This window comes from Capricornis sumatraensis, chromosome 16, assembly GCF_032405125.1.
Source record: "Capricornis sumatraensis isolate serow.1 chromosome 16, serow.2, whole genome shotgun sequence".
NCBI classification, from domain to species: domain Eukaryota; kingdom Metazoa; phylum Chordata; class Mammalia; order Artiodactyla; family Bovidae; genus Capricornis; species Capricornis sumatraensis.
The window spans coordinates 4,010,172-4,030,453 of record NC_091084.1 but is presented as its reverse complement, the minus strand read 5'-3'; the positions used below and the strand labels follow the sequence as shown (position 1 = coordinate 4,030,453).

At 32.4% G+C, this 20,282-nt stretch overlaps 1 protein-coding gene across 2 annotated transcripts in view; it reads left to right on the top strand.

Moving 5' to 3' along the window:
- The window catches only part of GRIA4 (glutamate ionotropic receptor AMPA type subunit 4), a 630,202-nt gene extending 611,374 nt beyond the window's left edge, over positions 1–18,828 (top strand). The window contains exons 14-16 of one of the 2 annotated variants that reach the window (XM_068988895.1): positions 12,353–12,467; positions 14,640–14,774; positions 18,664–18,828. In XM_068988895.1, the coding sequence (XP_068844996.1) occupies positions 12,353–12,467; positions 14,640–14,774; positions 18,664–18,828 (415 nt within the window). Of the gene's footprint in view, positions 1–5,836; positions 5,952–12,352; positions 12,468–14,639; positions 14,775–18,663 lie in introns of both variants that reach the window. The other variant, XM_068988896.1, reaches the window with a different exon arrangement.
- The last annotated feature ends 1,454 nt before the right edge of the window (positions 18,829–20,282 follow it).

Sequence of the window (20,282 nt, the reverse complement as noted above, 5' to 3'; positions counted from 1 at the left end):
ATTTTAGCATGATTTCAAAAAGAAGGATAGAAAAAGTATGTTGTATGATGAAAGGTTTTTTTTTTCAGTTCCCTTTTTTAAAACCTCTGAAAAAAGTTTTTTCTTAGCATTTAATACTCATTTGAAAAAGAACATAGCTTCCAACCATATAATCTTTTTCTAAAAGCAAAGCTATATATGTATGTATATATATTATGGCCAATTTAGCAGGACTCAAGTTTATTCACAATCACCTTCATTTAATCTGTCCTGAGGGAAAAAATTCACCTTGTCTATGTAATTTTTGTGAAACAGCAAGGCTTCTCTCTAGGCCACTGAGAGTTCCATTAACCTCCGGAGGATACTTTCTGTTGAGTAGACTCACACCTCTCTGACAGACCTGCTCCCCTCAAATAAGGTAGAACCTTTGTAGAAGCCAAATGTGTCACATGTTCTCCATCCAGCCTTGACTAGAGACACAAAACCAAGTGAGCCAAAGCAAACCATACTATCAAAACAATGACTGCTTTCCTGAGATCCTTAAGAAAAATTTCTAAGTTCTAACTTCCTTAATCTTTCTTGATCCAAAATAGAATATATATTTTAATTTGCATGAAACAATTCTAATATGCATATTATAAAATAATTAAGAGAGTAGTTTTGTTTGTTCTTTACTAAAGTGTCACTTTTCATTGAAGAAAATTTTGAATGAGTCGGAAAGCACAAAGAACAATATGCAAGCCAAATCAATCATAATCCTACTACCTACAGATAGCGACTTTCATTAACATCTATACATACAAATAAACAGAATTTAAATAAATATTTAATATATATATGGCACATATATATATACACATACATACAAACATTATATATCTTTTCTAAAATTAAGATCACAATGAATATACAATTTGTTTCCTTTATTCACTCAACATTAAGCATTTCCTTTGTCATTAAAATCCTATAATGATTGTTAAACATTCAGTCATATGGATTATTGGTGCTTATCATTGCTATCCTCTAGGGAGCTTTCTAAAAATGTATACACGCTGCCCCTATGTCAAAAGATTCTGATACAGCAAGTTAGTCCTGAGCATCTGTATTTGTAATAAATGGTTCTAACATTTAAATCAAGATTGAAAACCACTGTTGTACACTAAATCTACTTAATTATCCCTTTTGGTTGGGCAAGTAAGTTGCTTTCAATGTTTTGTTATATAAACATGCTATAACATTTATCATATTACTTTGTCCACATCATTAATTTATTTCTTAGGATTGATTCCTCAAAGGGGAATTGTTATTAATAATTTGCAAGGGTAATAACTGGATTTTTTTGTTTTATAAAACCATATTATTTTCTTTCTATTCTATTTCAGTGTATTCTAATTTCAGGACAATATTAAATCCTTGGCTATATTAAATATTATCCTTACTTTTATATTTTCTAATATTAAGAGCAAAAAATTCGCATTTCTTTGATTCACATTAGTTTAATTCCAAATAAGAGTAAGTCATTTTTATATCATTTGTACTTCTTCCTGCATAAACTATCTACCAATGTCTTTTGCAGATTTTAAAGGATTTTCTAAGGTATTTTACACAATTTCTTGTTGAGTCACATAATATTAAAATTTACTAGGAGTATGAAAACACTTTGTAGCATCATTCAGGTAAACATTCTGAATATTGTTACAACTGATATTTAAATTTTATAGAGAATTAAGTATGAAGAGAACACTCAAGTTAAAAGAGTACAGGCCTAAAACTAAGGAAAGTTTTTCATGTGCATATAATCAATGAATCCTTCTTTATAAGGATAATAAAGCATTAGCAAAATTACACAGTAGTTTAGACAAAAAAAAATCCATTAAGCCCATATATTATCGATATCAGAGACAATAATGAAGTATTCATCCTACTAAGTAAAATGTAATTAATTTTTATTTAACTAGACTAAATATAATATTGCTGACTATTTATTTTAGAAATTATATATACCCTAAATTTCTTATGTACAAACAATAACTATATCTAAAGCTTCTATATCAGTCCTTTATGATAATATTCTCAAATCCAGGAAAACAAGAGTACTTTATTAAACAAATCTTTCAAGTTTTCTCTATATGAATGTTAATATCTCACTAACAGAAAAAAAGCTATAAGAATTATGGTCTAGAAGTAAATACAATGAGTAAGGCATAAAGTAAGCATAAAAGAATATCTAAATCTATAGATTAATAATAAATTACTTATGAGAGGATAGAGAGGAAAATATAAATATCTTAGCCTGAATTAAGCCTGCTTTCAACAAGAAAATCTTAATTTGCATTAAATTAATTTATACAAAATTAATAAATGGAAGAAGTTTAAATCTATTAGTTCCCATTCTATAGCTTTTGTTCAGTTAACAAAAATGGGCCCCAGAGGCTTGGGCAATGAGAGATAGATTTCATAATCTTAAACTCAATTGAACAACAATTCAGGAATAAAAACCCTTGAAATTTTTCCAGAGTTCCTGGAATTTGACTGGGTGAACATTTTTGTTTCAACCCTGAATTGTGTTCCCCATCATCTCACCACCATGAAAAACCTATTTGGAGAGGGTTTTTCTTACCTAGGATTCTGCTAAGTTATAAAAGGACAAGGCAAATAAGCATCTTACATAGCTCCTGTTGTAGCCTATAAACGGTCATGGTCAACATACCTGGGCTCTCAAATGTGGTTTACATCTCTAGCAAAAAAATGTGATCAGTTGTTGTTTCTTCCTCTCTTTCCATTTTTAAAAAACAATTTATTTCATTTGTTTATTCTATAGAAGCTGCATTTAATAGAATGAAGGGAATAATTAGTGTAAAAAATAACCCTCAATTTTTTTCTTATCTGCTTGGCAGATCACTATTGCAATTTCTCTAATGCTTAATCAAGACAAGAATATTCTCATCATCAATTTTAGTTTGTTGACATAGATTTCAAAATCTATGTCTGAAATGTGTGAAGGGAATTTCAAAGCAATAGTAAAATGTGCTGCTTTCTGTGTCCTTTATTTTCCTGACTCCTTCTGAGTTCCTTAGGCTTGCTTGTAATTATGTCTTTAGTGTTCCTTTCCATTTTTACCTGGATAGAAAATGGTTTTTAATCTAATCTAGAAAACTGAGTAAAGTAACTTTAGGTGTGTGCATGCTCAGTTGTGTCCAACTCTTTGTGACCCCAGGGACTATAGACCATCATAAGTAACTTTATGTATATTTTAAAAGTCAGTTTAAAAGTCAGTTGATGATTCTTATTAATAATACGTAAAAGTGATGCATTCCATAAAGTAGAACAGATGTTCAAATGGTCCTTACAGATGTGCTTTGTGCTGTATTATAAATAGCAGTCTAAGGAAACCTTTAGACCTAAACTGATTACACAAAGAAATTACATCTTGAGTCAGACAATTACAGAAAATAGCAAGCCTTTTTAAAAGGCAAAGAAATCTTGAAATCCTAAAGTGAAAGTGAAAGTGAAGTCGTGTCCAACTCTCTGGAACCCCATGGACTGTAGCTTACCAGGCTCCTCTGTCCCTGGGATTCTCCAGGCAAGAGTACTAGAGTGGGTTGCCATTTCCTTCTCCAGGGGATCTTCCTGAACCAGGGATCAAACCCAGGTCTCCTGCATTGTAGGCAGATGCTTTACCATCTGAGCCATCAGGGAAGTCCTCAAAATCCTAAAGATTGTCCCTAAATATTCATTACAAAGTGCCTTCATTTATGGAAAGTACATTTTGCATGTGATAATATTAAGTGAACTCCATTGAGGAAACAAGGGAAAATGTGGATTAATTGTGAACTGGGCAGTGACTTAACCTACTGGTCAAGAGTGTTATATTAACTAATATAGATATACATACGTGCACATATATGGATAGCAGTGTGAAACTGAGCTGTTTTTACATGGCCTATTAGATGTTATTAGAAAGACAATGTCTTAGAATAACTTTGTAGGAAGCTTTATTCCAAACAATTTTCTCAACATAAAGCTTTTTTTCCTTATCCATTTTTTAATTTTGCTTTTTTGTTTTCTATTGTGCTGTGAAACTGTTTTTGGATATGGCTAATAACCCTGTTAAATAACCCTCTCATGAAATGATTACAGTTTTATCAAAGGAGTGGTCTAAACCAACATATAAAATAATTGGGATAGCACTTTACTGAAAAAGAATCTGATAGAAATGTTTAACACTAAAATAAAATGGATTATAAAAACAATTTTATCCAAAATAGAAAACTTTTGTTAGTTTCAATTCAATGAAAGACATTTAGTTTCTGTGGAAAATAAATTAAACAATTCTTTTCTCCTAACAGCATTTTTAAAAAAATAGATATCTCTAGCCGCACTGAGTTTTCATTTATTCCTACATTTCAGTCTGGTCCTTTTGCTGATTAAACTGATAATTTTCACTTCAAGAAGTATATTACTTATTTTACACCACTAGCATGGGACTTACTTCAGAGTGTGGGAACAGCTAACTATTTAATTAGCATTTAGTAAATGGCAATCTAACTCTTAGAAAGTGTTCATCCTCTCAAAGTATGTGGTTTACTCATGGGAAATATTTACTCTCCAAGTGGATCAGACCATTACAACACTAGAAAATGGACATAATTTACCTGAAATATTACAAACACATTTTAAGAGAATAAATATTTTAATAGGCTGATTTGTGGTGAAACAAACAATGCATTTTATTAATCAACTAAATGATATTTCACTTGCAAATCAATGTTCAAATGCTATCCATTAACATGAGGTTGTTTTTATTTTATTATTAATTAATTAAGTATAATAATAAATTAAGTATTAAATATAATTATTAATTTGTCATTAATCAGTCACCAAACTGGGCAATTATCAAACAGAATGGCACAAACTGAACCCAAAGTCTCTCAGTATATAAGCCACACTCTAGATTTAACAGACATTTCATTAAATGCTGGGAAAACTTTTTTTTAAAGTTAATGGTTCAATTAAAACCTGTACCTTGAAAGCAAGAAAGAAACCAAGTACAGGGGAAGCAAAACCCATGACACATTTTTTTAAACCTCTTAGGGAATAATTAAAATATGCCACCCTTACCCCCTGTAGAGATACAAATGGAGGAAATCTAATCTAGTGTTTGTTTGCCCATATCACATGCAGCATATTTTCCTGGGGTTCAATTATATAATTTAAACAATCAAGTTGGATGTATGATCCTGTTTTCTAAATAGCATCTAGTGACTTTAAAAATCAACACAGAATTCAAATATAATTTCCCTGAGAGCTGCTACTACCGTTCTTTTGACCATCATCTTATGACTTCCAGACCAGAAAACTGAACCAATACAAATAATAAAAGGAATAATAATTAAGCCATACTCTTTGTTAGGAAGTCAGTACACAAAAATTAGTTGCAGATTTGTTGATTTGTTTGTGCAATTATATTTTTCCTTCTTGGAATGTATTTTCATTTTTTTTTTCCTATTTGTCATTGACATTCTAGAAGCAAGGGAATTCAAGACACAATCGTTCTCAATTACTAGTAAATTTAAGTTTATTACTGTTTTGCAAAAATAAAAAATCATGTAATTGGTTGATGTTGATGTCAGTTACTTGATAATAAATGAACTGTGAAAGTGAACAGCACCAAATACCATAGGTTTAATATACTTTTAAGGAAATTACAATTGCCTGGTAGAAGGGGCTGCAGGATGACAAAATGAGAGGTTTATTTAGCATCTGGGAGAAGCTTATAAAAGAGCTTAAACCCTCATTCCTTCTAACATCTTAACAGCTGTGCAGTTTCTTACAAGATATGTTTTATCGTTTCAAGAAATGCTGTTAACCTCGCAGTTTTAAAACTGAATGAACAAGGCCTCTTGGACAAATTGAAAAACAAATGGTGGTACGACAAAGGAGAATGTGGCAGCGGGGGAGGTGACTCCAAGGTTAGCCTCAATGTCACCAAGAGCGGGTAACAGTGTGTGAAGTAATAGGTGCATCTGCTAGGAGACGCAATTCAGACGGGCGAATACCATGGGAATTGCCAGTCAAATCCTTTCACAAACTTAAGTATGCAATTACTGTCAAAGCAAAAATATTTGCAAACAATATCAATTTGGGGACACACTAACAAATCTAACTAAAACTGTCACTTAAATCTCCAGTTTGGAAGAAGTTACAGATCAGACATAGTCCTAGGAACCTTGGTGTTAGAAAGCAGGCTTTTGAAAGTGATGAGGAGAGAGAACAGAAAGGGTCAATCTGTCTTGTTTTCTTCACCAGAGCTGCCACAAAATAGTTTTGAATAATAGCAATAGTCTAGCCTCACCTAGACCACGTACCTTCCAGAAAGACATTTCTCCATGTAAAACTGTCAGGCTTCCATTAAATAGCAAATTACATAACAAATCAAAAGAAATTATGAACTATACGGTTCTGCCTTCCATAAATGAATCAAACTAAAGAAAGATAGGATTGTAAAAACAAGACCAACTCAGCTTTATCTTTACCACATCCATGTCATACTTCCAGCTTCATAAAATAACGTTTTGTTTTTATTTCTAAGCAGTGTCTTTTAAAAAAAGGTATACAGTTAGCAGAAATTATTAACCAGTGTTTCAGAGCTCTTCTTCACTGTAGAAGACTTAAAGCAATCTAGAGATGGGAATATTCTGACTGAATTTCTTTCCTTACATATCTTCCACTGGTATGTAAGAACATTAAAAATTTTAAAGTATACATTCTTGTCTTTCTTTTAAATTCTAGAGTACTGCCCGAAACAAGAAGCCTTGCTCTTCTTCAGGTTCTTCCCTGGGTTACAAATTCTCTCACTTGGCTGGCCACCAAGCCCAAAGCTCTATTTAAAAGGAGCATCTGTCTATTTTACATATAGTAGTGTAAAACTATTGCAAAATTTTAAAGTAATTATCCTCCAATTAAAATAATTATTTTTTTAGAAAAGGAGTATCTGTCAAGGAAACTGCTAACCTCACCCTCTTTCAATGCTGATAACTTCCCCCTCGATCCTGATCTGAAAAGCCTTTCAAATTCAGCTCCCTTGTGCATCCTGCCAGCCCTGTTGCAGGAAGAGAAAGGATAAACTTTGCCAAATGATTATTTTGGCAATAGAAGGAGGCATGAAAGAAGACGAAAAAACAAAATGGTGTAGACACAATTCTCATCATTCATCTACTATCCTGAGGGAGAATATGAGCCCCCTAGAGAGCCATCAGGGTTCATCTGAGATGATTCCCCTTTAAGGCACCTCCATTCAAGACACCAACTGTTTGTTTTCTTTAGGAGTGTTAACTCTTTTGTATTTTGGTGCCCCAACTTGCCTAGAACATTTCAGCCATTTTCATAAAATATAAATACATACATATATACTCGTATAAACAGAAAATTACTCATTTACAATAATAACCTCTCCTTTATGCAAATTAGAAATGTAAGAAAATGTACTCTAATAGAACCAGAGAAAACAAAACTGAAGATATTCTATTCAGTTAGGAAAAGAAATTGTTTGCAAATTTATAGTTTTTGTCACAAATATAAACAACGTATAACATTGCTTAACATATAAAGTTTTCCATAAAAATAAATAATGAATTCCTGTTTTAGTGTACATTAAAGGCTCTTTCCACAGAAAAATAAGCAAAGAGAAGCAGAAATGTACACATAATGGAAAAAATCTATGTAACAAAAGTCCTTTTAATTTATTTAAATAAGGGATTGGACAGCTCAATTGAATTTAATCTATTTGCATCCAACACATTGTTTGGTACATAATGGACACCAAATAAATATTTGTCATCTAAAGAAATAAATATGAAGCTAACCTTGTAAGTTTTCAAAAATCAAACTGCTTGCCCCTGTTACTTTCATCAAACATAAATTCTAAGATAATATTTTCAATTTTTTTAGATATAAATTTAAGATATGAAAATATTATTTCATATCCTAATAAGTCATTTTCTGAAATGCTATAAAAATTAACATAAAATGCATGTTAATTATTGTGTTCTATTTTCCCTCAAGAATTTTGATTTCACACTACAAAAGCATTTTAGTAGGTTGTGTACTGATGTAATATTTGTCACCAATAGAATGGGTAATTATAATACCACCCTTAGGAGATGGTGAGGGACAGGGAGCCCTGGCATGCTGCAGTCCATGGGGTCACAAAGACTCGAACACAACTGGGTAACTGAACAACAATAAGTCTGCATCTATTTTAAAAGATGATATTTTAAATGACCTGACCTAACTTAGAATTAAAGTACACTATCAGGAGGCAGTTGCTGCTTTTTAATTTTTGTTCTGTACCTTCTTTGGCTGACTGATTTTTTTTTTGAACTTAGCTCACCCCTTCCATTTGGCCTGATCTTTATTGAAAAAGGTAAAAGGAGGAGAAATACTGAATTGGAAGATGATGCTGGCTTGTGGGCTTTGATAAGTATAAAGCCAAACCAGAAGAGAAAATTAAATGCTGCCAGTTTATCTACAATGCACATTGTGTACAGTACACATTCAGAGATCTCATCACAAGTATACAATTATCTGATGTGATCTGATTTTGAGATATACAGTCTTAGCAGGAAAAACTTAATTTTCCTAACAGTGACTCATCTGGTGAAGGGGGAAAAGCATGGAAAGCTGTACCACACATGAATAGGTTCCAGTGAGGAGCCAATTGATCCACCTGTTATTTACAGGACTGTAACAAGGAAAGATATCTCCAGACTTTCACACAATGGCATAATAGTAAAGTTGTGTTTTACCTGGGCCAGGCACCAGTATCTGTGGGTTAAAAAAAAAAAAAAATGTACTATTCATTCCATCAAGGAGCTTATGATTTAATATAATCAACAACTAAATTATTTAGAGTCACAGTGACAGCTTCCATTTGCACTCCATGGCTACAAAATAATCAGCTCAACTGATAGCCATTCCCAGAACCAGTGGCTCCACAAAAGAAAAAAGGTAAAAAGTCTGATATGTAAAATGAAATAAAGTGGAAAAGCATGATTTGGGAGAGGATGAATTTGTTTGCTTGAAAAATTACTCATTTGAATGTTATTGTCCTGTGGCCATTTTTATGATCATAAGAAAACCATACTCATTTTTGTGAATAACAAAAATTCCCTAATTGACAATGAACCAAATTATAAGTTTCACTGCAGTGTCTAAAACATATCCCCTTTGATTAATCTGATATGATTTAGTCTGAGCACAAACCATACACAGAATTTTATTCCTATTTCTTTGTGAATTGTTTAAACCAGGTTCTAATAGGAAATTTTGGCAATGCTTATAAACATTAATGACCCATAATGCTAATACTATCTACAAAATTGTTGATTTTTTGCTTGTTTTATAGTTTATTCTCCTCATATACATATAATATATATATAGGCATACTCATAGATATAGATATTTATATTAAAGCCATTTTGTAAATGTGATTACCAAATGAGTTCTTTAGAGTATAGTAAATCACATAATATCCAGTTTTTATTTTGACACTTTAAAGAATACAGCCTGACTAAAATATGTTATACGTGCAAATGGCCTTATCCACGGCCATGGAAACCAATGCAATAATAAAGGAATTATTATGGAAAACATGCATTCATAAGCAGGAAAAAATGTATTAAACAAAGATCAATCAGGAAAGCTAGCCCTTAGAGAAGGACTCTCCTAGTAATGAATTCCTTGCTCAGTGTCTGACATTCCACCACTTGACCATTAAGTTTGGTTATTGATAAATAGCTTATACTCAAAATTCTAATCTAATTTTATCCTCTAAAACCAAGTTACTGGAGTGAATAGCAGAAAGGGCAAAGAGGGAAGGGAAAAATGAAGCAGGTAGGAGAAATGATACCTTAGGAAGGGAGAGGGGTAAGTCAAAGGCAGTCTTCATTTAATATATAGTTTTGCGTTCAGCTTCCCTTCTGTAAGAAACTTTAAGGAAACTGCTTTCAGTTTCCTTCTCTTTTCAGCATTAAATCTTCCTCTTCCCACCACAACCCATTCAAGAAGTGCAATGTGGGTTAATATAATGTACTCTATGCTTGCGTGCTCAGTCCCTTAAGTCATGTCCGACTCCTTGTGCCCCCAAGGACTGTAGCCTGCCAGGCTCCTTTGTCCATAGGATTTTCCAGGCAAGAACACTGGAATGGGATGCCATTTCCTACTCCAATAATGTACTCTGTACACGTGTTAAAAAGGCTTTAGTAGGCTAGCTTGATGACCAAAAACCCCTTAGTATCAGTTTTAAACAGTGCTTGTCCTGGATTCAAAATAATTCAGATGTAATAATTTTATAGAGCACCTAACCGAAGTCATATACCCTTGTAAATATTTTACAAAGATGAATGATATATATCTTCTATTCTCGAAGTTCACAGTTCACCAACCAACACTCAGGTGTGGTTTTATAACAATCACTTAATAAATGGAAGCAGTAGATGTATGTGGATGTGGGGAGGTTATAGATAGTAAAATCTAGATTAACTGGGGCTAACCAAGGACTCCAGTTATTCATAATCCTCACCTCACCCCACCCCCAAACTCAGTTTTTAGTACAAAGTTTTAAATCATGCTGTTAGATTTTAATACAAAAAAGTAATATAATAGTCTAGGAATGTGGCAATTGCATATTTTTAAATCGAACAATAAACCTTGTAAGATCTTATAACATTGGTACAAAAATTAAGTTGAATTAAAAAACCATATAACTGAAAAGAAAAATATACTTTAGAAACTTTTTTCAGAACCAACAATACCTTAAAAAAGTGAATTTTAGTTTAACTGTTAATCAGAAAACTCAACAAACCAGAAATCCCTATTTCTTGAGTCTTCTGTTGTTAATATTTTTAATTACACAGCTATGAAACTAGACCATTACAAACCCTGATTCAGCTCCTTCCTAGATGTGCCTAGATGAGTTAACCTTTCTGTGTTTTGATTTCCTCAGGTGATAATAGCAACTAAACATGTAAAATGCTTTTAATAGTCCTTTGATACACAGTAAGTGTTCAGTAAGTGTTAGGAATCATCATCAGCATCATTATTACTGCCTTACCTAGTTGTGTAGATAGGTTTGTGGAATTAATTTCCTTGTAACCAAATAGATATATACTGTGTTTCTCCAAATGGATCCAACATTTCCTAGAAGTGAGGCATTAGGTGATACAGCCAGACAAAATGACTGTGGCAGCCTTAAAAATGTCAAGAGGAATGCAAGCAGTCTCTCTTTGAATGTTTGTAAAAAGCAAAAAGAAATGAAAACCAAACAACCACAAAAACAGAATAATAATATCTATTGTTATAATAAAAACAGAAGGTCCTATGTTTTACTGCTTGCCATCCATCTCCTTAGCCTTTATTCTACACACAGAGGTTAACATGGGAATGAAAGAAGAATTCTTAGATTCCTCAGAACACTCATACTGACCGACCAGTGAACATTTCCTCTCTCAGACTCCTTGTATAATATTTAGTATTGAAGGACTCAAGGACGATAGAAAAAAGAAAAGGAATTTCATAGCATGAAGAGTCTGTCTATTTATAAAAATCTTGGTTATCCCTAATCTATATTTGTTGGTAAAAATTTATAGAGTATAAAATAGTCACTGCTCTTCAGAATATATTCATATGATAGATTTAAGATAGATGAAAATTATTTCTGATGATATTTAAGTTAAATACTGTAATTCAGAAGGAAAATATCAGCACTGGCTTACACTTTAAAATAATGATTTACATATTTGTCTTATAAGGACTTTCCTCTGCATGAGGTAGCTCTGTGTCAGTAACACTTGAATCAGAATCACCCTCCTCTTTAAATTAGGTCTTGGATGAGAGTGGCAGAGGAGTCAATTTAATGATGGATACTTACAGTATCTGTACTTTTAAAGCATAAAGCAAAATTTCATTAGCAGAATAATGTTGCCTGCAAGAAACCAGTCCTATCTAGCTTCTATTTTTTTAAGTCTGTCAACCTATAGCCACTTTTGAAGAGATTCTAGATTTTGAATGACTCTACATTTATGGTGGGAAAATTGAAAATGATGAAGAAACCCAATCCAGGCTAATAGTTTTGGATTCACAGTAATTGCATACATTTTGTTTAAAAATCCTCCCTAGCAGTATGTGCCTGTTACCTAAAGCGATGGAGCAGGCCCCAGTTTTATGTCTGATTCGAAACCTGGGCCTACAGTACAAGACATAACATCTACTGTGGCCTCTGCTCTGTCACTTTGCCATGCGATTCTAATGTAGTTTTACTTGAATAACATAAAATAACATATATAATGTTATTTATGTTATTTTCCACGTGAAGAACTCCTGTAAACCTTGCCGTTTTGAAACTCAGTGAGGCAGGCGTCTTAGACAAGCTGAAAAACAAATGGTGGTACGATAAAGGTGAATGTGGACCCAAGGACTCTGGAAGCAAGGTCAGTCACTGCAGTTCGGGGCCTCCTCTTGTGTTCACAAAGCAGTAAATGGGAGCAATTGTCAAGAGTATATGGAAACAGTAAAAACTAAATGTTTCTCTATACCTATCTAGACTAGAAACTAATGCAATAATTTAAGCCACAGGGATAATCTTTTCAGAAAATTGCAAACTGCTCCCCAATATTAAGGCTTTTAAATAAACTTAAATTAACTGTAAAAATATAGAAAAAATAAAATTCCTGTATTATTCTCAAATATACGTACCACTAATAACAGTAGTGCTTTCAGGTTTGATTTTCGTTTGTTTTGGAGGCAAAGAACATCAAATCTGTTATTTCAAGAACTGATGTATTCTCAAAACAGGAAATGGGAAATTGGTCACTAGTTTTCTACAGAAAGAAAATTTTAAATATTAAATGTTTCTTTTTCAGAAGTTCAGTCTTTTGTCATTGTTTTGCCAATCATTCCACTTTAGTTTGAAGATGGTCTGTTATATTTTCGTTCTGACAGATAAACAGAGTTAAATTTTCCAACTCTGTTCTATCAAAATTATTTTAATAAATCAATGTTAATGAATAACACCCTCAACTTCTAAGATTTCATTCATGCAGAGATCTTATATCAATTATTTTTAGAACAATACATGAAGTTATAAGTCTGATTCTGAGTACAAATGAAAATAGTGTTACAGTTATGTTTTCATTTAAAAAACAAACTGTAACAGTTTATCAGTGAATCTAAATACATGCATAAATTAATAGGATGTAATGCTTGAAAGCCATGGTTGAGGATTTTTGAAATATATTTTCTGTATCTTCTTGTAGAAAGAAAAAATCTATTAGCTACCCTATGACATTAAATAAGTGAGTTACCTATATAGGAAAACGTCAGTTAATTTAAGAAAGAGATAAAGTAATATTAACTGATCTCTTTTCAAGCATCTCCCTGTGTTTTAATCATTTCTGTCTGCCTTTGAACCAGAGTGGAATGAGACAAGCTTGTCCACATAATGAAAAAGCTATTTCAAACCCTTATGTAAAGTCAGAAAAGCACAAGTACTTAATTTTTAAAATGAAGTTATCCTAAATTTTTGCTCTAATCAGTTGATATCATGGCTAAGTGGATATAGTGTACATAATACTTAAGTTAAACATTCTCCTAATAAAACTAATTAAGTTTACACAAGACACACAACTGAGAAGATGATGGCCACAGGGCATTCTTTAGGTAGTCAACCTAAAATACCTACTCAAATAATTTTATATAATATAGATTTACAATTTATTAAAAATATGAATTATTGTTATAATTTTAATATCTTCCAATAATATGCTTGACTATTTCTGAATTTATTATAAAATAATATGTATATGAAAGCTCTGGAGAATACATGTTTAAAATATTAACTGAATAAGCATTTTAAAGTGAAATAGAATCATATTTTAAAATCAATAAAAATAGTTTTCACTCTGTCCACAAATGGCTTCTTTTTCAATTGATCATGGAAAAATTTGTATATTTTCTTAAAGTTACCAATGTGCTGCATACATAGTTATTCCTAAATAGTATATAATATGTTAAAGTGCCACTTTCCAACAGATTTCCCCAAAATATGTGACTAAACGAATAAATAACATGTACCTACATTATTTGCATATATTTGATGAATTCATGATAAACAAGATGTGAAACTGCTAGCTTAAAGTCCCTTACTTCTTTAAGTAGGAAACATGAAGTTAGCTTTGTTGAAGAGAAACATCAAACATTAAAAATGTTCTAATGGAAGGAAAGGGAAAACAGTTTCCCTTCTCATGCAATTGGGTTTTAAGCATGTCATTTTCAAACTTAACAATAATAAGCCCACTTCTGCTACCCTATGCTTATATATGGTTAAGTATAGTGCTCTTCTTTATACAGTTAACAATGATAAAATGTTACAGATTTTATTGAATGTAATTATATACAATTTATTGGTTATCATCATAATTTCATTTCTCTCAAGAACTATAAGCTTTATGTTTAAATTCATAGTGTTACACTAGTGACTTATACAAGTTAAATAATTTCAGGCTAAATTAAATTGACTTTAATTAGCTGTTTGGATTTCATGTGTTCTTTCACCTTCTGGATGTGACTTTCCACAGTTAACTGAGATGTCTTTATCCCCCCAGGACAAGACGAGTGCCTTGAGCCTGAGCAACGTAGCAGGCGTCTTCTACATTCTGGTTGGCGGCTTGGGCTTGGCAATGCTGGTGGCTTTGATAGAGTTCTGTTACAAGTCCAGGGCAGAAGCGAAGAGAATGAAGGTGGCAAAGAGTGCACAGACTTTTAACCCAACTTCCTCGCAGAATACCCAGAATTTAGCAACCTATAGAGAAGGTTACAACGTATATGGAACCGAAAGTATTAAAATTTAGGGGTAGGACGTAGGGCCACTACAGTGAGTGGGTGATGCCTTCTGTAAATGGAGTGTTGTGACCTGTCTGTCCAGTGATGGTACTGCTTGCTTCTAATTTAGAGCTTTATATTTTTGAAAACTTCAGTGCAAAGTGGTTCAGTTTTCTTTGGCTGCAGATGTACTGTTCAAAACTTTATGTTACCAATAGATATCTGCATTGAAAGGGTTTGAAAGACAAAAGTAAACCTCCAGAATTGCTCTGTAAAATTATTTAAATAGTATATTCTATCTGAAAATTGGGAGAAATTTGAAATTAGATCTGAATTTTCTTGTACACAGAACAGACTTTTCTCTGGAATAATCTAATGCTAACAAAATAAGCATAAAATTTTTTCAAATTATCAAAGCCTAGACAGTTGCCTATTTTGATAAGGGTGTGTTGTTTTCTGAGAAAATACATGTAAAATCTCCAGGGCACATAGTAAACACTTGGTGAGTTTAAGCTCTTCTTCTGGTTTCTTTTACATTAGCCATCTTTCTATATTTTTAGAGGGAAACCCCGATGTTTGTTCATCTGGCAGCAGTCCTTGAACCAGACCTTTAGGCAGGAGTGACCATTAGACTATTGACTACAATTCACATTTATTAGATGAAATTCAATTTTCATTTTCACAACATCACTGAGGTGAATAAACATTTTAGGCAATTTTTCCATCAAAAATGTCAGCAATATATTTTCTTTAGGAGAGACACAATAAAAATAAAACTTACAGTGAGTTTTATTGACTTTTGTTTTCATTTCAACTGCTTTTGAGTGAGCCAGATCAGTCTCACTTACATCTTCTCACCATGTGACAATAAAAAAATTATAAGCATTCAGTGAAACACAGGATGAAGTTCATTTTTTAAGATTCTAAATGTCCAGTACTTTTTCCCCTTGATGATAGAAAATGAATTTAAAATAAGACTTGGAAGCATTTGTTGTTGCTTTTCTTAAAATCAGGCCTCTAAAACCCATTTTCTGAAACTGTATATAAGAGCCATTCTGGTTATAATGATAAATGAAAATTTGAACCCACAAGAGACATTTAGTGCCTGAGGTATCCTAGAGTCAAACCCAATAGAATTTTTCTAAGAATAAGAAGTACACCTGAAGTTATGCCAGATAAATGTGCTCAATTTTTATATTTATTTATTTTAAAAAGCTATTGAGCATGTTCCCTGGTAGCCTACTGCCTAGTGATTAGCAGTCCAAGTTTTCACAGGATACCGCAGGCCAGGTGGCACAGCCCAAAAAAGGCTACTGAAATACTTGTTAGTATCTTAAAGCAAAGAACAAAAGCTATTTCTTTACATCAAGATCTAATTGCTTTTATCCATAATCTACAAATAGAATAGTGACTGAGTACAATTGCACATAGACAAGCCCAAAGTATTTTTCTTTCCAAATTTTGTGGAAGAATTGATCATGAAATTGTCAATTCACTCAGATTAGAATGTTTAAAGCATGTCTTTTCTAATAGCAGAAAAGCAAACTGATAAGATCAAGGTTTCTTAGTCATTACAGTAATGATTTCATCTTAATATTTACATAACTGAGGAGAGATTTTTTTCCAAACAGAAAAATAATATGTGACAAGTTTTTAGAGCCAATTATTTGGACTTCATTCTGTGATGAATTTCATAAAATATATTTTTAAAATTTTCCTTTAGCATACCAAATGCAATCTAGAAAAATTCTAGAAATGCTCACATATTACAGTTTAATACAAAGTCCTGGGGAATTGCTCAAAAGAGATGTGCATTCTCATAGGAAAGACTTAATAGTATTCAGAGCAAATTAAATGATATGCACTTGTAGAGATTTGAGAGTAAGTGTTTTTAATTGCACTCCTATATTATATGGCTTTTTCCTTTCAAAAATTCTACTGAGCATAATTATGAAAATGACTGATAATTTAGATAATATTTAGTGTCAGAATTTCAAAAACAAAATCTGAATGTTTATTCTAAAAGTAATTATCCCTCAAGGAAACACATAAATAAATTTACAGCCATTGCCACAACAATCCAACCAGACTCAGACTATATTATAAATTTATAAGAAAGTTTTGTAGTTTGAGTAGTCTCAGTAAGGCTACATAAAGATGAACAGAAATGACATTTTATGTAAGAAGCAGGAGATTTAAATGTAGAATATAACAATGCTGAGAACTAAGAACACAAAGATTTAAAGAGAGAATAAGCAGTTGGCAGAATTATCAGCACTCAATTGCATTAATCTACAGAGAAGGACAGATTACTTGAGAGGATATGGAATCCTTCCCATTTTTGATATTTTCATTTCCTTATAAAGACAATCAAGAAAATAAAAGGAAGAAACAGATTTTATGACAAATCTCCTTAAAAGTCACAATGCTTTTATTATGTATTAATTAGTATTACTAAATACTAAATTCTCTCTTCAAAAAAAAACCAAAACTAATAGATTTTTTACATGATTGTTTTACTTAATATTAAATGTTGAAAAGGAATCTGAAGAAACAAATTCAGACTGCCATCTTGCTTGGTTTGTTTTAATTTAGTGATGAGTAGTTTCTGTAGAGATTGTCTCCTGACTCCTGATTATAAAGATAGATTTTAATTTTTGAGATTGTTCACTGAAGGCAAACTATAATAATGACCTTGGTGTTTATCATAGATATGTCAGTAGCATTTTGACTTCAAGTTTCTGAAATTAGGGCAAATGATCATTAAACCTTTACATTATAACATTTTTAATCCAACTTTTATTTCATATTTAATATATCATTATTCTAATATTTAAGGTACAAGGTGGAATAAATACAAGGATAGAATTTCCAAAAGAACTGGGTAAACTTAAATTCACAGCAAGGAATTAAGATACAATATGAATTATGAGAAAATTATGATCTAAACTACAACAAATAACATTGAAACTCAGCAACTAGAAAGAATTTAAAGGCATGAATGAACAGTCAGTAGATTTCAATAATAATGATGCCTGTTTCTTCTCAGTGTAGTATTATTACCTGCTACCTAATATGACAGAGCAAGAATATAATGAGGATTTCAAAGACCTGACCCCATAACATCAACCTGCGAAGTTTCCCAGTGATGACCATTCATGAAGCATTGAAACAGTGCACTTTCCTTTAAGCAGTTAAAGCTTCTTGAAATATGAGCCTTAACTTCCATTATAGGCATAGAATGAACTTTATGTGACTGATTTGCCTTTCTATAGCTGTCTATAGCAGCTGTAGTGAATGAGTGAAAGCATCTGTGGCTAGATCTGTGTTCTATAAACAGGAAGATCTGTTATAAATAGTCTACATAGAGTTCCCTTAGACAATTCATCATGATTTTAAGAGTACAATCATTTAACTGTTAAGATATTTTCTAACAGAAAAAAGAAAAGATACAAAGAAAGATTGTTGTCAAACCTAAGGGACCTTCTAAGTTCAACTGGAAATACTAGGGTGTAAAGTGCAGCAAGTTAAAAGATGTGTCCTGCCCAGATTTGCCAAACAAAATCTTGCAGGATTTTAGAAAATTAGTTCTTAAATAGGACAAGTAACTCTAGAGTGATTTATTCTTCCAGGTCGTTGAGTTTCTTTTTCCTGTGAAAAGTAGTTTTAATATGACCAAAAGAATATGGGGAAAAATGCAGATGTCTAATTATTGATATTTTGGTGTTTGTTGTGTCATATTTTGCTGAAAAGACAGAAATATTGTAACACTCTGCATTCTTTCTGTTTCCTTTCCATGCAACCCAGCTGACCTTTTCTGAAGCCATAAGAAACAAAGCCAGATTATCCATCACTGGGAGTGTGGGTGAAAACGGTCGCGTCTTGACACCTGACTGCCCTAAGGCTGTACACACTGGAACTACAATTAGACAAAGTTCAGGATTGGCTGTCATTGCATCGGACCTTCCATAAAAACCAAAAAAATAATTGAGTGCCTTAATTAAACTGTTTGTGACTGATGGAAACGCAGCCCTGAGGGACAGGCTAAGCGCAGGTCTTCGCTCAAACAATCCTTTGGCTGAGAGCGGGAAGTTCGTCCTAAGGCGCTAAACATCAGCAACGTGTGCATGAGCTCAGCTCGAAAACCCAAACTCAGATTTTATATCAGGAAAACTCACAATTTAGATTTTTTTCGGGTAGTGGGGGTCGGGGGTGGGGGGAGCTGGGATGGGTGTATCAACAGCAACAAATTTCACTTGAGTGGACTTAAAAACTAATCAGACATGCAAGTTAGCACATCAAAGTGTGAAGTTCTTGCTCAGAAAGGCCTCAGTCTTCACTTCAAGGCATAAAATAGTTATAGAAGTCAATGAATATGCTAACCGGTATCTCCAGAACACCCATATATTCAATGGAAGACTATCCAGCTGAGAAAACAAATCACTATACTCTGACAAGAAATAATAAACAAACATGTAAATCCTGTGGAAAAAAAACTTAAAGGAAGTAATTACACTTACTTTGGAGAAAACAAATACTGAAACATGCTTGCTTTTTAACTGACATAAATTCAGTAGAGGACAACACAATTCTTTTTTCTAACCATCTTAGGGACAATACATTGCAATAATTGAAATAAATGCCATCACTGTAATAAACTTCAGAGACTTTTTTAATATAAAAGTTGTTGGTCATTTTGTTTGCTGTAACCTTCACTCTGTCACATGAGTCAGTGTCCACAGATTGCATTTGTCTCACTACCAGGAACAAAATGAAGACAACATTAACATAAAATCATCAGTCTACAATGTAGAATCAGAAGATACTATGGGTCATTCATGTTATCAATATTATTTATAATCTTGTTCTGTGTACAAAATTGTGGTTTTTGTACCCACCAAAAAGAATAAACAATATTTACATTCTTACAATATTTACAAAGCTTAAAGTTTTTTCTTATCATTATAAAAATTATTTGAGAAATTATGAGCCTATAGGTGGGATAGTAAAAGTAAACTGTAGGCCATATGGGAAAATGTAGCTAGCCCTTATTATTTTTGCATAGTAAGCTAATTTTTTACACAGATCTTTGCCTCATTAGCAGTTAAATTGTCAAAGATGGAACGTTTGAATTGGGGAATTTAATCATTGTCATAATAACAACATACCCGATAATTACATACTGAAATTTTACTTGGCTCTATTTTGCTGCATAAGATAATGTCTCTTGAGCTTCTCTCCACATTCCCATTTTTTGTTTAAATCATTTGAAGGCACTAATCAGTTTGTGGTAGAAAACATATGAAGAATTAGTCTTTATTTTCAATTGAAAATTGTGAAAAAAAATTATACATGATTATTTACAAAAATCACCTTTTTAGTTATGTAGGGATTAAATTAACAGTTCAAAAGAAAGCTTAGATCAT